The sequence below is a fragment of the Cyprinus carpio genome, unplaced genomic scaffold, assembly GCF_018340385.1.
Source record: "Cyprinus carpio isolate SPL01 unplaced genomic scaffold, ASM1834038v1 S000006515, whole genome shotgun sequence".
Classification (NCBI taxonomy): Eukaryota; Metazoa; Chordata; class Actinopteri; order Cypriniformes; family Cyprinidae; genus Cyprinus; species Cyprinus carpio.
Genome location: NW_024879183.1, coordinates 801,501 through 822,135, shown reverse-complemented (window position 1 = coordinate 822,135; position 20,635 = coordinate 801,501). Strand labels below are relative to the sequence as shown.

At 39.5% G+C, this 20,635-nt stretch overlaps 1 protein-coding gene across 1 annotated transcript; it reads right to left on the bottom strand.

The window, feature by feature from the left end:
- Positions 1-3,047: 3,047 nt before the first annotated feature.
- Positions 3,048-20,187, bottom strand: LOC109068192 (gastrula zinc finger protein XlCGF8.2DB-like). The gene is made up of 3 exons (XM_042754428.1): positions 20,085-20,187; positions 14,019-14,131; positions 3,048-5,505 (listed from the first exon to the last, which is right to left on the bottom strand). The coding sequence occupies exons 2-3, from the start codon at positions 14,101-14,103 to the stop codon at positions 4,535-4,537; spliced, it is 1,056 nt and encodes a 351-aa protein (XP_042610362.1). The 5' UTR covers positions 14,104-14,131; positions 20,085-20,187; the 3' UTR covers positions 3,048-4,534.
- Positions 20,188-20,635: the final 448 nt, after the last annotated feature.

Genomic DNA, 20,635 nt, shown 5'->3' with positions numbered 1-20,635 from the left:
GAGTGATGGAAGAATAGTGACATCTGCTGGTCAAAACCGCATAAATGTGACAAACACTGCATGTTTTGCAAATCAACTTGCTTTCATTAAAGTGTAATCTATAACATATAATTATCTCTATATAATCTTTGTAGGGATTTTCAGCTCTCATTTTGTGCATCAACAAGTAGCACCTCAGGAAACACATAATGTTTCCCTAACATTAGCATTTGCTTCCCGTTTGTTTTGGCTGTTTTTTTTTTTTTGTTAAAATATGCTAAATGTAAATGTAAAATATATATTTACATAATTAAATATACACAAATCCTAATAATATAAAGAAATGTAAATCAAATAATTAAATTAATTTGCACTAGAATAGTTGCTTTGTCTTCTGCTAAAATGAAAATGGATATTTGCTTTTTAAATGCATATGATGCCTGACATCTAAAATAATTTGAACAAATTAAGTAACATTATTAGACACTACTACAGTAAAGTGATTACTTATATAAGTAATAGATATCACAGTAATAGATAATCACAGATACACAAAGTTCTTGTGTATCTTTGCTGAAGGGAAGGTGGATGCGTTCTGTCACCGACATACATGAACTTGGTTTCGTCCAGTTCACCTGGAGGCCAACCTTCTCAGCCTCTTCACTGTATATGCCCAGAGCGTCTCTCAGCTGGCTTTAGGACGTGCTGAGCAGGATGGTGCCGTCAGTGTACTCCAAATCAGTCAGGTGGTAACTGCCGAAGGACACTCCAGGGACACGCTCACAAACCCTGGACATCAGATGGTCAATGATGCAGTTAAAGAGGTCAGGAGCAGCCCTGCAGCCCTGGCGAACGCCACTGGAGATGGGAAACCAGTCTGAATCTCTGCCAACGATGAGAACACAGCTCTGAGTGTTGCTATTAAGCAACTTGAACAGGGCAACGATCTTGGGTGGTGCTCCAAGGGCGTGTAGGATACTCCACAGTGAAGTGTGGCAGACGGTGTCGAAGGCAGCCTTCAGATCTATGAACCTGATGTAAAGATGGCAATCTTTACGGAATTCATAGGTTCTCTCTATCAGCAAGAGCGGTTAGGCATGAAGCCAATCTGCTGGGGACAGGGGCTGCTTCTGATGGCTGGGAGAGCACGAGTGAGCAAGATCCTGGTAAAGAGCTTGCCAGGAATCGAGAGAAGGATAATGCCTCTGTGGTTGCGGCAGACTAGCCTGTCACCCTTACATTTTCAGAAGGGCAAGATGACTCCTCTGGTCCAGTCACTGGGAAGCCTCTCTGTCTCCCACACCTCATTGAATAAGTGGGTAAGCCACTCAACGATGCTTTCACCACCTGATTTTAACATCTCAGCTGTTATTGCACAGATGCCGGGGGCTTTCCTGTTGTTAAGTTTTTCCAGAGCGGCTCTGACTTCCTCAGGTGTAACAGGTTCTGTACTGCAGGCAGCACTAGGGGCTGCAGCATTAGTGGCCGATAAGATGGCGGGATCAGCCGGGGAGGTACCGTGCTGCAGGAGGCTGCAGTGCTCTTTGCAACGTTCGAGGCAGTTTGCTTCAGTTGCTATAAGATTGCCATCAGAATCTTTCACCAGGGCTGTCTTGATGCGTGGGCCATTACGGGCTTGGCGCAGCAGAGTAAAGACATGGCTCATTGTTGTTACTGGCCGCAGACTCTAGGAGTTTAGCTTCTGCAACTTCTCCATGTCCTCGGCTATAGCCACATTGCGCTGGCGGGTAAGTCGCTGATACTCCGTCAGGTCACCTCGGAGCCGGGCCTCACGCTGCCGGTCAATGATGTTGAGTGTCCTCTCCGATATCCAAGGCTTTTTCGGGGAAGGTCGAAAGCATCTGAAGACATTGTGAGCTGACTTGATGACCCTTTCCTTGAAGGTCTGCCAGTCGTTCACCTTGTCGGTAGCCAGGTTATTAAAGATGCGGCGGATGGCGCAACTGAAGTCTGTGGCGATGTTTGGATCACTGAGTAGGGAGGAGTCCATTCTTGGTGAGCTGGTTGGCTCGCAGCTTTAACTTGAGCTGGGCCACCAGCAGGCGATGGTCTGTGTTGCCAAGCTCTGCTCCTAGGTACACATGGCAGTCGGTGACAAACGGCTTCCAGTGCCGAGAGATGAGGATATGGTGCAGCGCTTTCCTGGTTCTGCCATCTGGGCTGTACCATGTCCAGTGATGGATAAGCTTCAGGGGAAACCAGGTATCAACAACACAGAGGTTGTTGTGGTGGCAGAGAAGGAGTAGGCAGTTACCGTTGTCGTTTGTGGACCTGTCAGCAAAGGTTGTGCCGACAGGTGAGCCTGTGGACCGATCACTGCTAGACAGAGTGCCGTTGGCATCGGTGAGGATGACGGTGATGTCGTGTGATGAGGCTTGGCCAACAGCCTGAAGGAGTTGGTCAAAGAAGGCATCCTTCGCATCCTCATCAGCGACATCGGTGGGGGCATAAGCAATGATTATGGTCATCTTGCCGTGTTGGTGGAGAAAGCGGGCCGACAGTAATCTGTCGCTCAGGGGTGTCCAGCTGATGAGGGACTTGCACGCCATAAAGGCCTGTCCATCTCTCGGGGCCACTACAGAAGTAGCAATGGTCGCCTGCTGTTAATTCGCCATTGCCATGCCATCGAACTTCACAGAGCCCTGCCAAGGAGATGTTATAGCGGCAGAGCTCTCGGAACAGCAGGGTGGCAGCTCCGGGGCGAAGGAGTGTCTGGACATTCCATGTGGCGACTCAGGTCCTGCGACGAAGGTTGATCCGTACTCGTTGGTCAGGGGCAGTCCGGCTACTTTCTGTGATCGGTTTCATAACAAAAGGGTTTCTCCTGGGTGGGTTGTTAACCCTCCGCAAGATAGTCGGTTGGTGGGGCCGCCACCTCACAGTGTACCAACATGCTGGGGTCTTTGTTATATAAAACATATAACAAACAGACACACACACATACATAATGCATTGCATCATGTGAGATTAATAGATGGTGGAAATCTACTCACCAAATCAAATTTAGAAGTTGATATCAAAGGTAAAATGGTTGATGATGTAGACAGATAGCAATCTTAAACTTGGTCGTGTGGGGAGAAATATTTTTATTAGGCAGCTCTATCAAGATTAAGTCTCAAAATCAAACAGACTTTATTTCCATTCAATTCCATTCAACTTTATTAAGTTGAAGTTTATTTCACTTCGGAACATTCATTCACAGATTTGTGCTACTCTTTTCACACACAGACGAAACTTACTGGAGAAGAGTGAAGTGTGACAATATACCGTTGTAAATAAATACATTGTAAATTCACATCTTGCACACTTTAATGCCCTTTAAATGTAACATGCACGTTGCCTTGGAACTGGAATCATGGTGGAAATTCAAGTGAAGTCCACTTCGCAGGGCACTTGTGGTCGAATAAGACAACGCATGAATACTGCCTGAACAAGAAATCTTCTTAAGTGAAAGTGTTGACTGGTGTCAGTATCTCATGAACGCACTGGCAGATCTCCACCAAATTCGGGGGATCCCTTCAGCTCAAGGAGCCCTCCCAAACGCCACGTGTCAGTAGCCCCCCAGGGATCACTAGATTGGTCAGCGCCAGAGCACGAATTTAGCCATCCGTAACTCCCGAACCCAGAGGGCTATCGACACGAGGGTGGTCTCATTCGAAAGAGGACTTCTAGACATACACTCGATTCAGCATTCGAGAGGGATCTCTGAGCTGAAGGGATCCCCCGAATTTGGTGCGGATTTGCCACGACGGTACAGAGATATGGTCATTCAAAGTTTCAATGGTATTCCATAGACTTGAGCTTTAAAGCGTCTCATCCGGGTCTCTAGTAGCAAACGAGCACGCTCTACTGGACAAACTAAGTAATTATACCATTTACATGCATTTTATCTGCGTTATATGTCTTGTAAAAAAAGTTTTATATCAGTGGCATATTCTTTGATACATCTGCGACGGGCTCATATCGGCCAATAAAAATCGGCAAAATTATATATTGGTTCATAAAATCGGCAAAACGACACATCGGTCGATAAAATCAGCAAAATGATATATTGGTCGGCCTCTGATTCTGGCTGTTCTAATCTCGTCACTGTGTGAACACTTGTAAGGTTTTCCCACAGTATGAACTTTCTGGAGCATTTCAGTTAAGAATCTCTCTCTCTCTAAAAAATAGCCCTTCCACAATCAGATCAGATGTTTCTTCACAGCGCTGTCTTTACAGATGTTTTTCAAAAAATACCCATCTGTCTAAAACTCTTTGAACAACAAGATCATGTGTTAAGTCCTCTCCTGTGTATGCAGTTTCAGGTGGTCCTTCAGGGAATATGCCCTAAAATGTTTTACTGCACTGGTCACAGTTACATAGTCTTTCTCCAGAATGAGTATGCAGATGTTCTTTTAAAACCCTTGACTTTCTGAAACCCTTTCCAAACTGTCCACATGTGAAGGGCTTCTCTCCAGAGTGGATTTTCATGTGCTCATAAAGAGTTCAAGTCAGAAATTCTTACTGCACTGATCATGTTTAAGGCTTCTCTTCAATGTATTTTCATGTGTTTTATAAGGCATTCTTTTTTCATGAAACCCTTTCCACACTGTGCACATGTGAAGGGCTTGTCTCCAGTGTGGATCCTCATGTGGTTTTTGAGGTCTTCTTTTTGTATAAATTTCTTCCCGCACTGATCACAAGTGTGTAGTTTCTCTCCAGAGTGGATTTTCATATGTAAATTATAATCTCCTTTATGTCTGTAATTCTTCCCGCACTGATCACATGTGAATGGTTTCTCTCCAGTGTGGATTCTCATGTGTGTATTCAGGTTTCCTTTATGTCTGAAATTATTCCCACACTGATCACATGTGAAGGGTTTCTCTCCATTGTGGATTTTCATGTGTTCCTTATAGTTTCCTTTTAGTGCAAAACTCCTCCCGCACTGATCACATGTGTGTGGCTTCTCTCCAGTGTGGATACTCATGTGTTTTTTAAGGTGTTCTTTTTGTATACATTTCTTCCCGCACTGATCACATACGTGTGGCTTCTCTCCAGTGTGGATTTTCATGTGATCATTATAATTACCTTTATGTCTGTAATTCTTCCCGCACTGATCACATGTGAATGGTTTCTTTCCAGTGTGGATTCTCATGTGTGTATTAAGGCTTCCTTTATGTCTGAATTTCCTCCCGCACTGATCACATGAGTACGGCATTGCTCCAGTGTGGATTTTCATGTGATCATTCAGGTTTCCTTTATATCTGAATTTCTTCCCGCATTGATCACATGTGTACGGCATCGCTCCAGTGTGGATTTTCATGTGTTCATTCAGGGTTTTTTTTAGTTTGAAAATCTTCTCGCACTGATCACACTCGTACAGCTCCATTCGGCTATGATATTTCATGTGAAGATTAAGAGTTTGTTCACATGAGAAACTCTTTCCACACTGAGGGCAAGTGTCCTGATGTTTCTTTCCTACTTCCATCAGTTCTTCAATCACCTTGTTCTCTTCCATCAGGTCTAAAATGAAAGTTACAAAGTTTGATTTACTTTAACTCAAAGGAAAAGGACGAAAGGACGATCAATTTGATACATTCATTTTAACAGGGTACACTGATCATTCCAATTCTTATTTTAAAAACACAAGAATACTGTTTTTGTAGTCAAAATATTAAATATTTACATTTTATTAATCAGGGTTGTAAAACATTCAAAAGTTCAGCAACACGGTTGGAAAAACTGTGAAACAAATGTTAACTAGACATTAAAATTTGTAGGCAGACTTAAAGTTGGCTTGAAAAAGCCTTGCTAGAAAGTTTGAGGGTTTTCAGTTTTAACTAATTTGAAGTAGTTTTAAAGTTTTGAAGGCAATCCAATCTATCAAAAAAAAAAATAGATAAATAGTTAACTAGCATGTTGCAAGCATGTTTAGTAATTACTAACATGACTAGCAAGTTACTAGCATGTTGTTAGCATGATAAACAAGGGACTAGTATGTTGGTAGCATGATTAGCAAGTTACTAGCATGTTGGTAGCATGTTTCTAGCATCATTCCAATTATTATTTTTAAAACATGACAGGCAAATTTTATAAATCAAAGTTGTAAATTGTAAAAAAGTTTAACACGGTTGGAAAAATTGTGAAACAAATATAAACTAGATATTAAAATTTGTAGGCAAACTAAGTTGGCTTGAAAGGTTTGCTAGAGGGTTTTCAGTTTTAACTAATTTTAAGTAGTTTTAAAGTTTTGAAGGCAATCCAATCTATCAAAAAAATAGATAAATAGTTAACTAGCATTTTGCTAACATGATTAACAAGTAACTTGCATTTTGCTAGCATGATTAGTAATTACTAGCACGTTGGTAGCAAGATTAACAAGTGACTAGCATGTAGTTAGCATGATTAGCAAGCGACTAGCATGTTGCTAGCACAATTAACAAGTTACTAGCATGTTGTTAAGTTTCTAACATGTTGCTAGCATTATTAGCAAGTGAATAGCATGTTGTTAGCATGGTAAGCAAGTGACTAGCATGTTGCTGTCATGATTAGCAAGTGACTAGAATGTCACTATCATGTTAACATGATTAATAATTTACCAACAAGTTGTTAGTAGGATTAGCAATTGACTAACATGATTAAAAGCGACTAGCATGTTGTTAGCATGATAAGCAAGTGACTAGGCAAGGCAAGTTATATAGCACATTTCGTACACAATGGTAATTCAAAGTGCTTAACATGAAAGAAAGTAAAAATCATGAAGAAAAATAATTTCAAAAATAAAACAAGCAATTTAAAAACTTAAATTATTTTTAAAATATTCTTATTTAAAATGAATTTAAAACATTTACAAACATAAAATGATTTGACAAAATACAGTGAATATGTAAAATACAGTGCAATCGGTTCGGACATCGCACAGTGCTCATTCAATAATTGATGAGCTGATAAAGATGTGTTTTTTGTGTATATTTTTATGTGGTATTGTTTTTTAGAATATGATCTCTTCTGGAAGCTGATTCCAACTGCGGGCGGCATAGTAACTAAAGGCAGACTCCTCTTGTTTTGTGTGAACCCTTGGTATTTCTAACTGACTCGATCCTAATGATCTGAGTGGTCTGTTAGGTTTATATTCAGTGAACATATCTGCAATGTATTTTGGTCCTAGGTCATTGAGTGATTTATAAACGAGTAAAAGTACTTTAAAATCAATCCTAAATGTAACTGGAAGCCAGTGTAAGGACCTGAGGACTGGTGTGATATGCTCAGATTTTCTGGTTCTAGTCAGAATCCTTGGCAGCAGTGTTCTGGATGAGCTGCAGATGTCTAATGGTCTTTTTGTGAAGGCCGGTGAGGAGACCATTACAATAGTCCACCCTGCTGGTGATAAAGGATTGTATTTTTTTTATGGAAGTTTTGGATGGCATTAAAATAATCTAATTCTTGCGATGTTTTTTAGATGATAGTATGCTGATTTCGTCACTGCTTTGACATGACTACTGAAACTAAGGTCTGTCTCCAGAATCACACCAAGATTCCTGACTTGATTTTTAGTTGTTTGACCCCTAGAGACAAGGTATGCATTCACCTTGAAAACTTCATCTTTGTTTCCAAATGCAATGACTTCAGTTTTTTCCTTGTTTAACTGAAGAAAGTTCTGGCACATCCAACTATTAATTTCATCAATACATTTGCAGAGGGAGTCAATGGGGCTGTAATCATTTGGCGATAAGGCTAGGTAAATCTGTGAATCATCAGCATAGCTGTGATAGGCAATTTGGTTCTTTCTCATTATTTGACTTAGTGGGAGCATATACAGGCTAAACAAGAGCGGTGCAAGAATTGAGCCTTGTGGGACTCCACATGTCATGGACGTCCACTTAGACTTATGCTCTCCTAGACTCACATAATAGCCTCTCCCTTCTAAGTATGACCTGAACCATTTGAGTACCATCCCAGAAAGCCAGACCCAGTTTTCCAGTCTCTTTAGTAGTACGTTATGATCGACAGTGTCAAACGCAGCACTGAGATCTAGCAATACCAGAACTGATATTTTTCCAGAGTCAGAATTTAAGCGAATATCATTTATTATCTTAATGAGCGCTGTCTCTGTGCTGTGATGCTGTCTGAAACCAGATTGAAAATTGTCCAGGTATCCATTTGAGTTTAAGTGTTTGTTCAGCTGATTAAAAACTACCTTTTCTATAATTTTGCCTATAAAAGGAAGATTAGATATTGGTCTATAATTGCGCAAAATGGTGTTATCAAGATTGGTCTTTTTCAGGAGGGGCTTAACAACTGCAGTTTTCAGGGAGTTTGGAAATGTCCCAGAAAGAAGTGAGGTGTTCACCACTTCTAAGAGATCTGCTTCTAAACAGTTAAGCACACTTTTGAAAAAAGATGTGGGAAGTGTGTCAAGATAGCAGGTTGACGATTTTTCTTCCAAAATTTTGCTATCAGTTTCTTCAAAAAATAGACATAGTATCTTTTTGATATTGCGGCTGAATCTGTCTGACCTCTGCATTACTTGAGGATGTGCTAATCACCTTCCTGATATTAATGATCTTCTCAGAAAAGAAGTAAACAAACAAATTGCATTTGCTGTCTGAAAGCATTTCACTGGGAATCTGACTTGGTGGGTTTGTCAGTCTCTCAACAGTGGCAAAAAGAGTATGAGTGTTGTTTAAGTTACTGTTTATAAGGTTTGAGAAGAAATCCTGTCTAGCTGTGGCTAGCTTCACATTAAAAGCATGAAGGCTATCTTTATAGATGCTATAGTAAATTTCAAGTTTCGTCTTGAAAACTGGTAGCAGAGATCAGTATATCAAACAAAATACAGAAGTGATCAGATAGTGCTACGTCCTTAATTAAAATGGATGAAATGTTTAGACCCCTACTGATGATTAAATCTAGAGTGTGTCCACCCTTGTGTGTGGGTCCATGCACATGCTGAATCTGTTGTTTAGAACTGTTATTATTTCTTTTGTAGTTTTGTTTTCTGCATTATCTGTGTGAATATTTAAATCCCCTGCAATAGCAAAACAGTCAAACTCTGAGGAAATCATTGATAGCATTTCTGTGACCTCTTCAACAAAGGCTGGCGAGTATTTTGGAGGCCTGTAAATAATGATAAACAGAATGCATGGAGCACCTTTCAACACAATCCCTCCCTAGATATTCAAAAGACAAGTACTGACCAAATGACACTTGCTTGCATTGATAGACATCTTTAAATAGAGCAGCTACACCTCCACCTCTCCTAACAGTCCTGCAGACACTCATGAAAGTAAAGTTAGGAGGGGCTGTTTCATTGAGGACTGTTGCACTGCAGCCATGTTTCATTTAGAAACATGAAATCCAGATTGTTTGTGGTTATAAAGTCATTGATTAGAAATGATTTATTTTTTAGTGAGCGAATGTTTTAAAAATGCTAACTTGATGGCAGAGCTTTGTGTCTTTACATTAATCTTAGTTTGATGCATAATAGGCCGCAGATTAGATGATTTTTCCCCTTCGGTTTGAAAAGGCCTTGGACTTTCTACACTGATAAACGTGAATAGAAAACTGAAATAGAGAAAGCTACAGTGCACACTGAGAGCGGGAACCCGCTATTCACGTGATAAAACTGAAATAGAGAAAGCTACAGGCCAACAGATTGAGGGTTTGGGCCCTGGCGTTGTGGCAGCGGTCGGAGAGCTCTCACAGGAGCAGGGCCCACAGGCTTTGGTGGTTGGGGGGCCCACCGTTTTTTTGTTGATATCTGCGGGCTTGCAGTGAATGAGTGGGAGACTAGCATGTTGCTAGCATGATTAGCAAGTTAAAAGCATGTTTTTATGCTATTCGAAAGTGTGAAAGTGAAAGTGATGTGACATACAGCCAAGCATGGTGACCCATGCTCAGAATTCGTGCTCTGCATTTAACCCATCCAAAGTGCACACACACAGCAGTGAACACACACACTGTGAACACACACCCGGAGCAGTGGGTATCATTTATGCTGCAGTGCCCGGGGAGCAGTTAGGGGTTCGGTGCCTTGCTCAAAGGCACCTCAGTCGTGGTATTGCCGGCCCGAGACCGAACCCGCAACCTTAGGGTTAGGAGTCAAACTCTCTAACTAGGGATGCACTTATCATGATTTTTCATGGCTGATACCGATGTTTTACACACAAACTGGCCAATTCCGATACCGATTTATGATTTTTTTTTTTTTGTTTAAGCAACAAACAAGAAAGAAGGAAAGCATGCATAAACAAGATGTTTATTTGGTATTTATTAGGCCAAACTGGCTTTTGGCTATTGAAAACAATAACCGTAACCATTTGAAATTAACGGCAGTAACTGCACAGTAAGTAGCCTACATTCAATACAAACATAGATGGTACAGACATCAGCATTTAGCTTTTGTTTTTGAATTGGGTTGAAACTACACAGAACTGGCCTTAAATGAAAAGATTACCTGTATCCATGTGAAATGATATTATTTTATTTAAAAGCCCTTGCTACGTATACTGTGTTTAGGCTAACTGAGACTTGTTATAGCACTTATATATCATTGCTCTTTTGTTGTTTTTGATTGCTTCCATTGTCCTCATTTGTAAGTCGCTTTGGATAAAAGCGTCTGCTAAATGACTAAATGTAAATGTAAATGTAAATGAAATGCAATAACTGCATAGTTCTACAATCCAAACAACACAATCAACACACATTCAAGAAGATGTTTCTTAATCAGCATTCAGTATTTGTTTTAGTTTTTAAATTTGGTTTTAAATAAAAAAGTTCTTTACCAGTGAGACTAAATAAAAGTGTGCTATATAAATAAATTATTCCAAAATGTTAAAATCAAATAATGTTGGTGCGAATAAAACAAAGATGCAAAGTGTTTCATTCATCCAATTAAATAAAAATTAGGGTAAAGATTCGCATCTGTATTTTTTTACTTGAGCCAATGAAAAATAAATAACTATTGGCTCAAGTTTAAGAAATATAGATGTGAATCTTTACCCTAATTTTTTAAATTGGATGAATAAAAACACTTTTTTTCAGTGTGCTACAGCAGGTGATTTTTAAATCAAATTAAGTCGATGCAATTTTAAGGTAAAATAAAAATAATCATCCAGTACAGAACTGATGTTTACCTCTGGCTTTTCAAACGTGCATGCATGTATACTATAAATAAATTGAAAAAAAAAAAGCATTTCAGTTTTGTAGTTTTTTCATATTTTTTTTTTCTTATAAAACGCGCGAAGTTTTGATGTACATTCCTTCACTGTCTCTGCTTGTGCAGGGACAGGTACAGTACAGTCGTGGCCAAAAGTTTTGAGAATTACATAAATATTAGAAATTGGAAAAGTTGCTGCTTAAGTTTTTATAATAGCAATTTGCATATACTCCAGAATGTTATGAAGAGTGATCAGATGAATTTGCATAGTCCCCTTCTTTGCCATGAAAATTTAACTTAATCCCAAAAAAAAAACCTTTCCACTGCTTTCATTGCTGTCATTAAAGGACCTGCTGAGATTATTTCAGTAATCATCTTGTTAAACTCAGGGTGAGAATGTTGACGAGCACAAGGCTGGAGATCATTATGTCAGGCTGATTGGGTTAGAATGGCAGACTTGACATGTTAAAAGGAGGGTGATGCTTGAAATCATTTGTTCTTCCATTGTTAACCATGGTGACCTGCAAAGAAACGCGTGCAGCCATCATTGCGTTGCATAAAAATGGCTTCACAGGCAAGGATATTGTGGCTACTAAGATTGCACCTAAATCAACAATTTATAGGTTCATCAAGAACTTCAAGGAAAGAGGTTCAATTCTTGTGAAGAAGGCTTCAGGGCGTCCCAAGAAAGTCCAGCAAGCGCCAGGATCGTCTCCTAAAGAGGATTCAGCTGCGGGAGATCGGAGTGCCACCAGTGCAGAGCTTGCTCAGGAATGGCAGCAGGCAGGTGTGAGCACATCTGCACGCACAGTGAGGCCAAGACTTTTGGAAGATGGCCTGGTGTCAAGAAGGGCAGCAAAGAAGCCACTTCTCTCCAAAAAAAAGATCAGGGACAGATTGATCTTCTGCAGAAAGTATAGTGAATGGACTGCTGAGGACTGGGGCAAAGTCATATTCTCCGATGAAGCCCCTTTCCGATTGTTTGGAGGCATCTGGAAAAAGGCTTGGCCGGAGAAGAAAAGTGAAAAGCGATACCATCAGTCCTGTGTCATGCCAACAGTAAAGCATCCTGACACCATTCATGTGTGGGGTTGCTTCTCATCCAAGGGAGTGGGGGCACACACAATTCTGCCCCAAAAAAACACAGCCATGAATAAAGAATGGTACCAAAACACCCTCCAACAGCAACTTCTTCAACAACCCAACAGATTTTGGTGAAGAACAATGCATTTTCCAGCACGATGGAGCACCGTGCCATAAGGCAAAAGTGATAACTAAGTGGCTCGGGGAACCAGAATGTTTGAAATTTTTGGGTCCATGGCCTGGAAACTCCCCAGATCGTAATCCCATTGAGAACTTGTGGGCAATCCTCAAGAGGCGGGTGGACAAACAAAAACCCACTAATTCTGACAAACTCCAAGAAGTTATTATGAAAGAATGGGTTGCTATCAGTCAGGATTTGGCCCAGAAGTTGATTGAGAGCATGCCCAGGTCGAATTGCAGAGGTCCTAAAAAAGAAGGGCCAACACTGCAAATACTGACTCTTTGCATAAATGTCATGTAATTGTCAATAAAAGCCTTTGAAACGAATGAAGTGCTTGTAATTATATTTCAGTACATCACAGAAACAACTGAAACAAAGATCTAAAAGCAGTTTAGCAGCAAACTTTTTGAAAACTAATATTTATGTAATTCTCAAAACTTTTGGCCACGACTGTACATTCGCAGCTTCAGCGAGCGCAGGAAAGGGGCTCTTATTTGTGCGTCAGTACACCAATGGCTGTTCGCTTCCTGCTATCTGTGCTTCAGACATGTAACTCTGCACTTCCAGTGCTGAACGGCTGCCCGTGTCCTGCGCACAGATTTCGAAAGTACTTCCACACGAATGACATAATAGTGAATGATTACAATGTAGTCTGTGCACGCGGGCGCACTTCCGGAAAAATCGTCTGAAAAAAGACGAAAAACGTCCGATTGCCGATCGCGTATTTTAAGCAAAAACCGTCCGGTTCCGATTTATGTCTGGTCAACCGGTACATCCCTATCTCTAACCACTAGGCCACAACTTCCTTTATAATGACATGCAATTTGTGTTTAAACTGCTCAATTTGATTCTTAGCATCTTTTTAGCTTCAGTACATCAATGTGAACCAATACCCATTGCTTTTGGCATCGATAGAGTCGAAAGTCATCTTAAACTGTTTCCCAAATAGGTTAGCCATTGATTCTGAAACAATTCTTTTAAAAGTGTATAGAAAACACAATTAGTAGGCTGTTTTTTGAAAAACATAAAGCAGTAATGTTCCATAAGAGATTAAATAAAGCACTATTAGATTGGTTCTTGTGAAATTCTTTTTATATTTTCTAGAGTTTAAGCTTTAGGAAACATATTCTACATTAGTTTATTATTAATGAAGTTTAGTGGTTTTTTAAAGTCATTAATTCATATTCTTCAAATGTTCAGTAATATGCAGAATATCATATGCACGTTTGCTAAGAATATAACCTTTATAATAGCAGAATAACCTATATACGCTTTATTCCTGAAATATTAACTAAGATTACTGTCAAATTATCGCAAATAACATCTTTTCTTTTGAAATCCTACATCAAGTGAAAGAAACTAACCGTTGTTTCTGTTATTATTGTTTTTGTTTTGTTTAGGCTATTTTTTAATTTTTTTTGTTGTTGTGATGAAAATGCCTTACCAATGCATCAGTATTAGTCTGGTCATGTGATCTCCACATGAGTGACCGCTCCATGTCAAATAAAAGCTCTTTAATCAGGACACTCACATACCGTTCTTCAAAAGACACCGTTCATTTCTGCAGAGCTTTAATGAGGAAAGAATGAGTTCAGCTTTGAGAAAGAAACTAACCAGTTTGTTCCTCAGTGTCTTCATGTTTCAAGCTGAATACTTCTACAATCCTCAGGTCTTCACTCTCCTGTTTAATTAACACCATCTCGCTTTCAGCAGGAGGACTTCTGTGTCTGGAAAATAATAAATACAAACTAAATCACATTAAAGTAAGTCACAGTGAGAGTGTTTAATTAACACCATCTCGCTTTCAGCAGAAGAATTATTGTGAATTTTTTTAGAAATAATTAGAAACAAGCCCAAGACAATAAATGCATAATGCATATCCACATGACCACAGTGATTCGAGCGCTTCAACTGAATCATTTGGTGAATCGATCGACTCAAGTGACTCTCTAGTGATTTTAAAATCAAAAATCAATTTGCAAAATATATTCAATTCACTATTTTTATGATTGCTCTCGGCGCACTGAGCTGCGCTTATTTGATAAAGTTACTTCATAACTGAGCTTTAGGTACTTTTAAATACTTTTAAGGTATAAAGAAAGAAAGCCTGAAGTAACATTTTTGCAAAGTCAATCTATCTTGAATTTGGTTTGTTTAAAAATAATTAAATGGAACTGACAAGTAATAACAGGAGAATACAAAATAATTTTTTTTTTGGGGGGGGGGGGGGCAGAGTAAATTATGATTTATAACAAAAACATCATCATCATCACACACACACACACACACACACACACACACACACACACACACATGCATGTGCAGATCTTTTTGCCATCATCTTACACATTAGAGTTGCTGCGCTGTCACAAAAAGTGTTTTTAAGCCTGGTTCATTTGAAACTTCACAAGATTGTGTTCTGTGTTCAGTCTGACGGGAGTTTCTCTCTGCTATCAGGATTATCTCGGAGTGTCCCAGTATTAAATACGACTTTAGATGCGCTCACGTCTGATTTTTATATTTGTTAGGCTCATAAACGGCATCAGCACAAACGAAAAGCACACGGTTTCGGAGATTGTTTGGTTTTATCCCAGCTAACAAAAAAAGGTCCCCAGGACGTCCCCTAAAGGGCCTCTGTGAACGTCCCCCGGATGTCAGCGTGTAGGGCCCCCTTGACGTCGAGCAGACGTTCGGGAAGACGTCCTCCGGACATTCACGGTGACGTTCACAGGACGTGCAGTGGCCAATTGGGACGTTTAGGGGACTTTCGCTTTAAGTCGTCTGAATGCCATTTTATTTTATTTTTAGGCTAATCAAAGACAACAGACACGTATGAAGCAAAATACGTTTATTTTAATTGAACAATTGTAAAGTTGCAGTGCTCTTTTCATGTGTGTGTGTGTGTGTGTGTGTGTGTGTGTGTGTGTGTGTGTGTGTGTGTGTGTGTGTGCTGGTGGATGGGTGTGTGTGTGTGTGTGTGTGTGTGTGTGTGCTGGTGGATGGGTGGTGTGTTGTGTGTGTGTGTGTGTGTGCTGGTGGGATGGGTGTGTGTGTGTGGTTGTGGGGGATGCGTGTGTGGGTGTGGGTGTGTGTGTGTGGTGTGGTTGGGTGGATGGGTGTGTGTGTGGTGGATGGGTGTGTGTGTGTGTGTGTGTGTGTGGTGTGTGTGTGTGTGTGGTGTTGGGTGTGTGTGTGTGTGTGTGTGTGTGTGTGTGTGTGTGTGTGTGTGCTGGTGGATGGGTGTGTGTGTGGTGGATGGGTGTGTGTGTGGTGGATGGGTGTGTGTGTGTGTGTGTTGGTGGATGGGTGTGTGTGTGTGTGTGTGTGTGTGCTTGTTGGGTGTGTGTGTGTGTGGTGTGTGTGGTTGGTGGTTTGTTTGGATGTGGTGTGTGTGTGTGGTGTGTGTGTGTGTGTGTGTTGTGTGTGCTGGTGGATGTGGTGGTGTGTGTGTGGGTGGATGGGTGTGTGTGTGGTGTGTGGATGGTGTGTGGTGTGTGTGTGTTGTGTGTTGGTGGTGGGTGTGGTGTATATGTGTGTGTGTATGTGTGCTGGTGTGTGTGTGTGTGTGTGTGTGTGTGTGTTGGTGGATGGGTGTGTGTGTGTGTGTGTGTGTGTGCTGGTGTGTGTGTGTGTGTGTGTGTGTGTGTGTTGGTGGATGCGTGTGTGTGTGTGTGTGTGTGTTGGTGGATGGGCTTTTGTGCGTGTGTGTGTGTGTGTGTGTGTGTGTGTGTGTGTGTGTGTTGGTGGATGGGTATGTGTGTGTGTGTGTGTGTGTGTGGTGCTGGTGGGGGGGTGTGTGTGTGTGTGTGTGTGTGTGTGGGTGGATGCGTGTGTGTGGTGTGTGTGTTGTTGGTGGATGCGTGTGTGTGTGTGTGTGTGTTGGTGGATGGGTGTGTGTGTGTGTGTGTGTGTGTGTGTGTGTGTGTGTGTGTGTTGGTGGATGATTGGGTGTGTGTGTGTCTCTGGTGGTCAGCTGTGGTTAGTCCGATCCGATGGCGATTCTGCCCATTGTCTTCTACCTGTAAACAAAAACAACAAAATGACATCAAACACATTCAGTACTGTTAGGATTTTTTATATGTTTAGGACTATCGTTTATCCATTGACGAAAGATTTGTAAAGACTGTTGACAGTTTGGATTTAGACCAAGCGGTCCGAAATTTAGCGGACATAAAGGTTTCATGGGGCCTTTTTGCCGCATATTAGGCGTCTCAGTGTGTAGTTTTTTAACATATGGAAATCTAAAAATATTTAAGTTCAATATCTGTCAGTATTATTTACGTTTAATCATTTCATCTTTACATGCTAACGTTAGCTTGGAAAGTGTTCACATAGCCTAACGTCAGCAGCCGTACGGGACAACTTCAGCAAAGGTTTAAAAAGGTACACTTTTCATAAAATGTAAATATTAGGAGATAAACAGTAGTTACGGTAGCTACAATGTCTAATAAAATAAAAGTATAAATACCTTTTCGACCAAACAAAAGCGAAAACTCAAGGGGATGATCACCGGGATGACCGTTAGCTAGCTGAGCGTTGCCATGGATACATGCTGCGTGCCCTAAAGTGACGTCATTCGGTCATGTGCTCATTTGAGCGACACTTGCTTGGATCCTATCTCTCAATGTGGCTGTATTACTTTTTTTTTTGAGCTGCATTTAGTGTAGCAGTCTTAAATGCAATAACTGAAATACTAAATTTCCTAAATAACTTTTCTTGTCGGCTTACCCACAGTTTAATACGTAAATGGAAATAATTAATTTATTTGTCTTACCTGTGTTATTTTCCACTTTCTTTTCTTCGTTTTCCTTGGCTGCATTCATCACTCTATAACATTCTTGTAGAGCTCCTGGGATGCAACCTTATTCTCTTCATTCATGGGGAATGCATAAACCTAATTGTAGCCTATATGTTCAATTATATTATTGAAGGGTATCATGATTTTGATGTTTAAATGCTGAAAATAGACTCCTGATTCTTTTTCCAGAAATGATTATTTTAACATGAACTTAATTTAACAATGTATTCAAATATATTCTACTATAGTAAAAAAAAATATAATAATAATAATAATAATAATAATAATAATAATAAAAATCTGCAAATCAAAAAAATGTTTTTTGCATTTTCCATTCTATTATTATCACAGTTAAAAAAAAGGAATAAAATCTTTGCATAGCTATGACACACTGGCATCTTACAATGCCTTGGGGGGAAAAACAGTTAATCTTATTAAAAAAAAAAAAAATCATATACATAAACCAAAATAGGAAATAAATCAGTTATGGAATAAGCATGTGTCATATTCTGTGTCTTCAACTCCTGAAATATTGGTGTCTCATATTTTAAATATGTATATGTGTGAAAATATTCAGATGCAACTCCCTGTGTAATCATTAACATTTTCCTAAGTAACTGTAATTTAATTACACTTTTTTTCTCTCTCAGTAACTGTAACAGATTACAGTTACATTTATTTTGCAATTAAATTACCTAATTTAGTTACATGTAACTAGTTACTGCCCAACACTGGTCAGGTCTTATTAAAGGACTGGATTTTTCAAGTGTTGTAATGGAAATGGCAGATGAGGGACGAAACAGGGACGTTCACAAACTGGCTCGGACTAATGTCCTCCGAACGTCCGCCAGCGAACATCAAAAAGAGGACCAAATCCGCGAACCTTATAAAGCGGACGTACTGCGGACCTAAACGGACGTTCGGAACGTCCGGGGGACGTCCCCTGTTTGCTGGGTTGTCATTTCACAGAAGTGTGTGTCTGAAAGACCACTTTAAAAGAACACAAACCTTCTTCAGCCGGATCACGAGAGAGCAGTTGCGCGACGCGGGCGTGTGACGTCACAGCATCCGAAAGCCGATATAAAAGTCCAGTTAACATCCGCTGTCTAAAATCAAATTCTGTCGAGAACAAAACACGTGCGAGATCCCAGTAGAGAGAGTCTACCAGCAAACAGGGGACGTCCCCCGGACGCTCCGAGCGTCCGTTTAGGGCCGGGGTACGTCCGCTTTATAACGTTCAGAGGACGTTCGTCCGAGCCAGTTTGTGAACGTCCCTGTTTCGTCCCTCATCTGCCATTTCCATTCCAACACTTGAAAAATCCAGTCCTATATCCTTTATGATCAGACCTGACCAGTGTTGAGCAGTAACTATTAAATGTGACTAAATAACGTAATTCAATTGCAAAATAAATGTAACTGTAATCTGTTACAGTTCCTGAAAAAAAAGTGTAATTACAGTTATGTTATACAGTATGTTACAGTTATACATGCTTATTCCATTTTTCTTTTTAAGATTAACAGTTTTTTCCCCAAGTCATTGTTAGATGCCAGTGTTTCCTGTCTTAGCTATGCAAAGATTTGATTTCAAAAACAGTATCGTAGCTATTAAAATATATCTTATAATTTAAATCTGTATTTGTCCTCAAAAAGATTGCAAAGTAAAAAGAGCTGATAAAAGTCCTATTTTGAGGTGGTTGTACTTTACAATCAAATTATTTTGATCTTAATTCAAGTGAAGAAGGATTCTGAAAGTCTGACAGTAATCAGTGTTGAGTACCACTGCAAATATTAACCCTGCCTGCTTTAAATGTTTAAAAATAATTAAAAATTAAAAACAATAGAAATTTATTAAAGTAATCAAAAAGTAATCAAATGTAATCAGTTACATTACTTTAATAAAGCCACTGAAACAGTTACACTACATATTACATTTTAAATAAGATAATTTGAAATCTGTAACCTATTACATTTCCAAAGTAACCTTCCCAACACTGGACCTGACACCTTGCAACTCAGACAAAGACAGTTGACAAAATTAAACTAAAATATAAACCCATATTCGATTTTAAAAGGTATCATTCCTTAAAACAAAATGCTTTTTTTAAACTGTGATAATAACAGAATACAAAACAAAAAAAAAAAATTTGATTTTATTATTATTATTATTTTTTTTTATTTTTTTTACTATAGTATAATAGATTTGAATACATTGTAAAATGAATGTTAAAATTAATAGTTTTCCATTTCTGGAAAAAGAAAATAGGAGTAACTTATGTAATGGAAAATGTCATCAAATCATGAGTGTTTTCAGCATTTAAACATCAAAATCATGATACCCTTCAATAATATAATTGTAAGTCACAAAAATATTAGCGCTTTAGGACGACTTATTTTGTATATGAGGACAATTAAATACTTTACTGCAGTTGATTTTAAATGTTCTTATTTTATATTTCATTTACTTTTTTTTTCATCAAAGGTTTGTATAGGTATATTTTAAATAATTTTTTTTTTTTATTTCTTTTTTTATTAGTTTATGGATAGTATGATAATTTATACATTACGAGCTAGGTAGCTCAGATCTGGGCAAAGTTTAATCTTAAAATACACCACACAAGACAATACTTCTTTATAAATTAAACAAGAATTTATTGAGCTACTCTATTACATGGATCTAAAACCTAATGAACACACACACACACACACACACCCCGTTACTGAAGAGAATGATAATGGATTTGAATGAAGTCCCAGGAGTAAGTTATTAGTTAATCACACCAAGAAAATCACAGAAGCAGAGATGTGTCTTATCTTTACTGCTTAAGATCAAGTTGCCCTTATTTCAGCAAAAAAAAAAAAATAAGTTTGTTTGTTTTACTTGCGTTTGCGCTGACAGAAGAGCTTGGAGATTCACTTGTTGCCTCGTCTCAGGGAATCCCCGCTCCTCGGATTGGATGCAGATCTGACGTCTGGGTGACGTCTTTTGGGAAATGGACGCACCGCCATCTTGTTTCTACTGCTTAAGATCAATTTCGGAGAGTTTCGGATGGTTTTGCTGTTTGCAAGACTTGAAGATTCCCGGCAGTCACGAAGTTTCAATGGAGTGGTTTTGAGTTCTGGATGACAAGAACGCTAGTAGTGTTGGAGTAGGTAGTTCAAGCCATGGCGAAGGAGGAAGCGTGCACTCACGCACTTACACACACGACACGATACCCGACACAACCCTCCACACCGAATTAGTTCAAGCATTGGGATTTTATCCAAGCAGATTCGGTCCATCCCATGATGCGATCTTCCAACGGGATGCTGTTGCAGAGCTTAGACACGCCCCGTACTGTTTCTCTTTGTACACTGATTAAACATCATGTGACATTAATGTCATGCGAGATGGAACTTTGGTGAATACCTTATAAAGTGTCATAATATGCACACA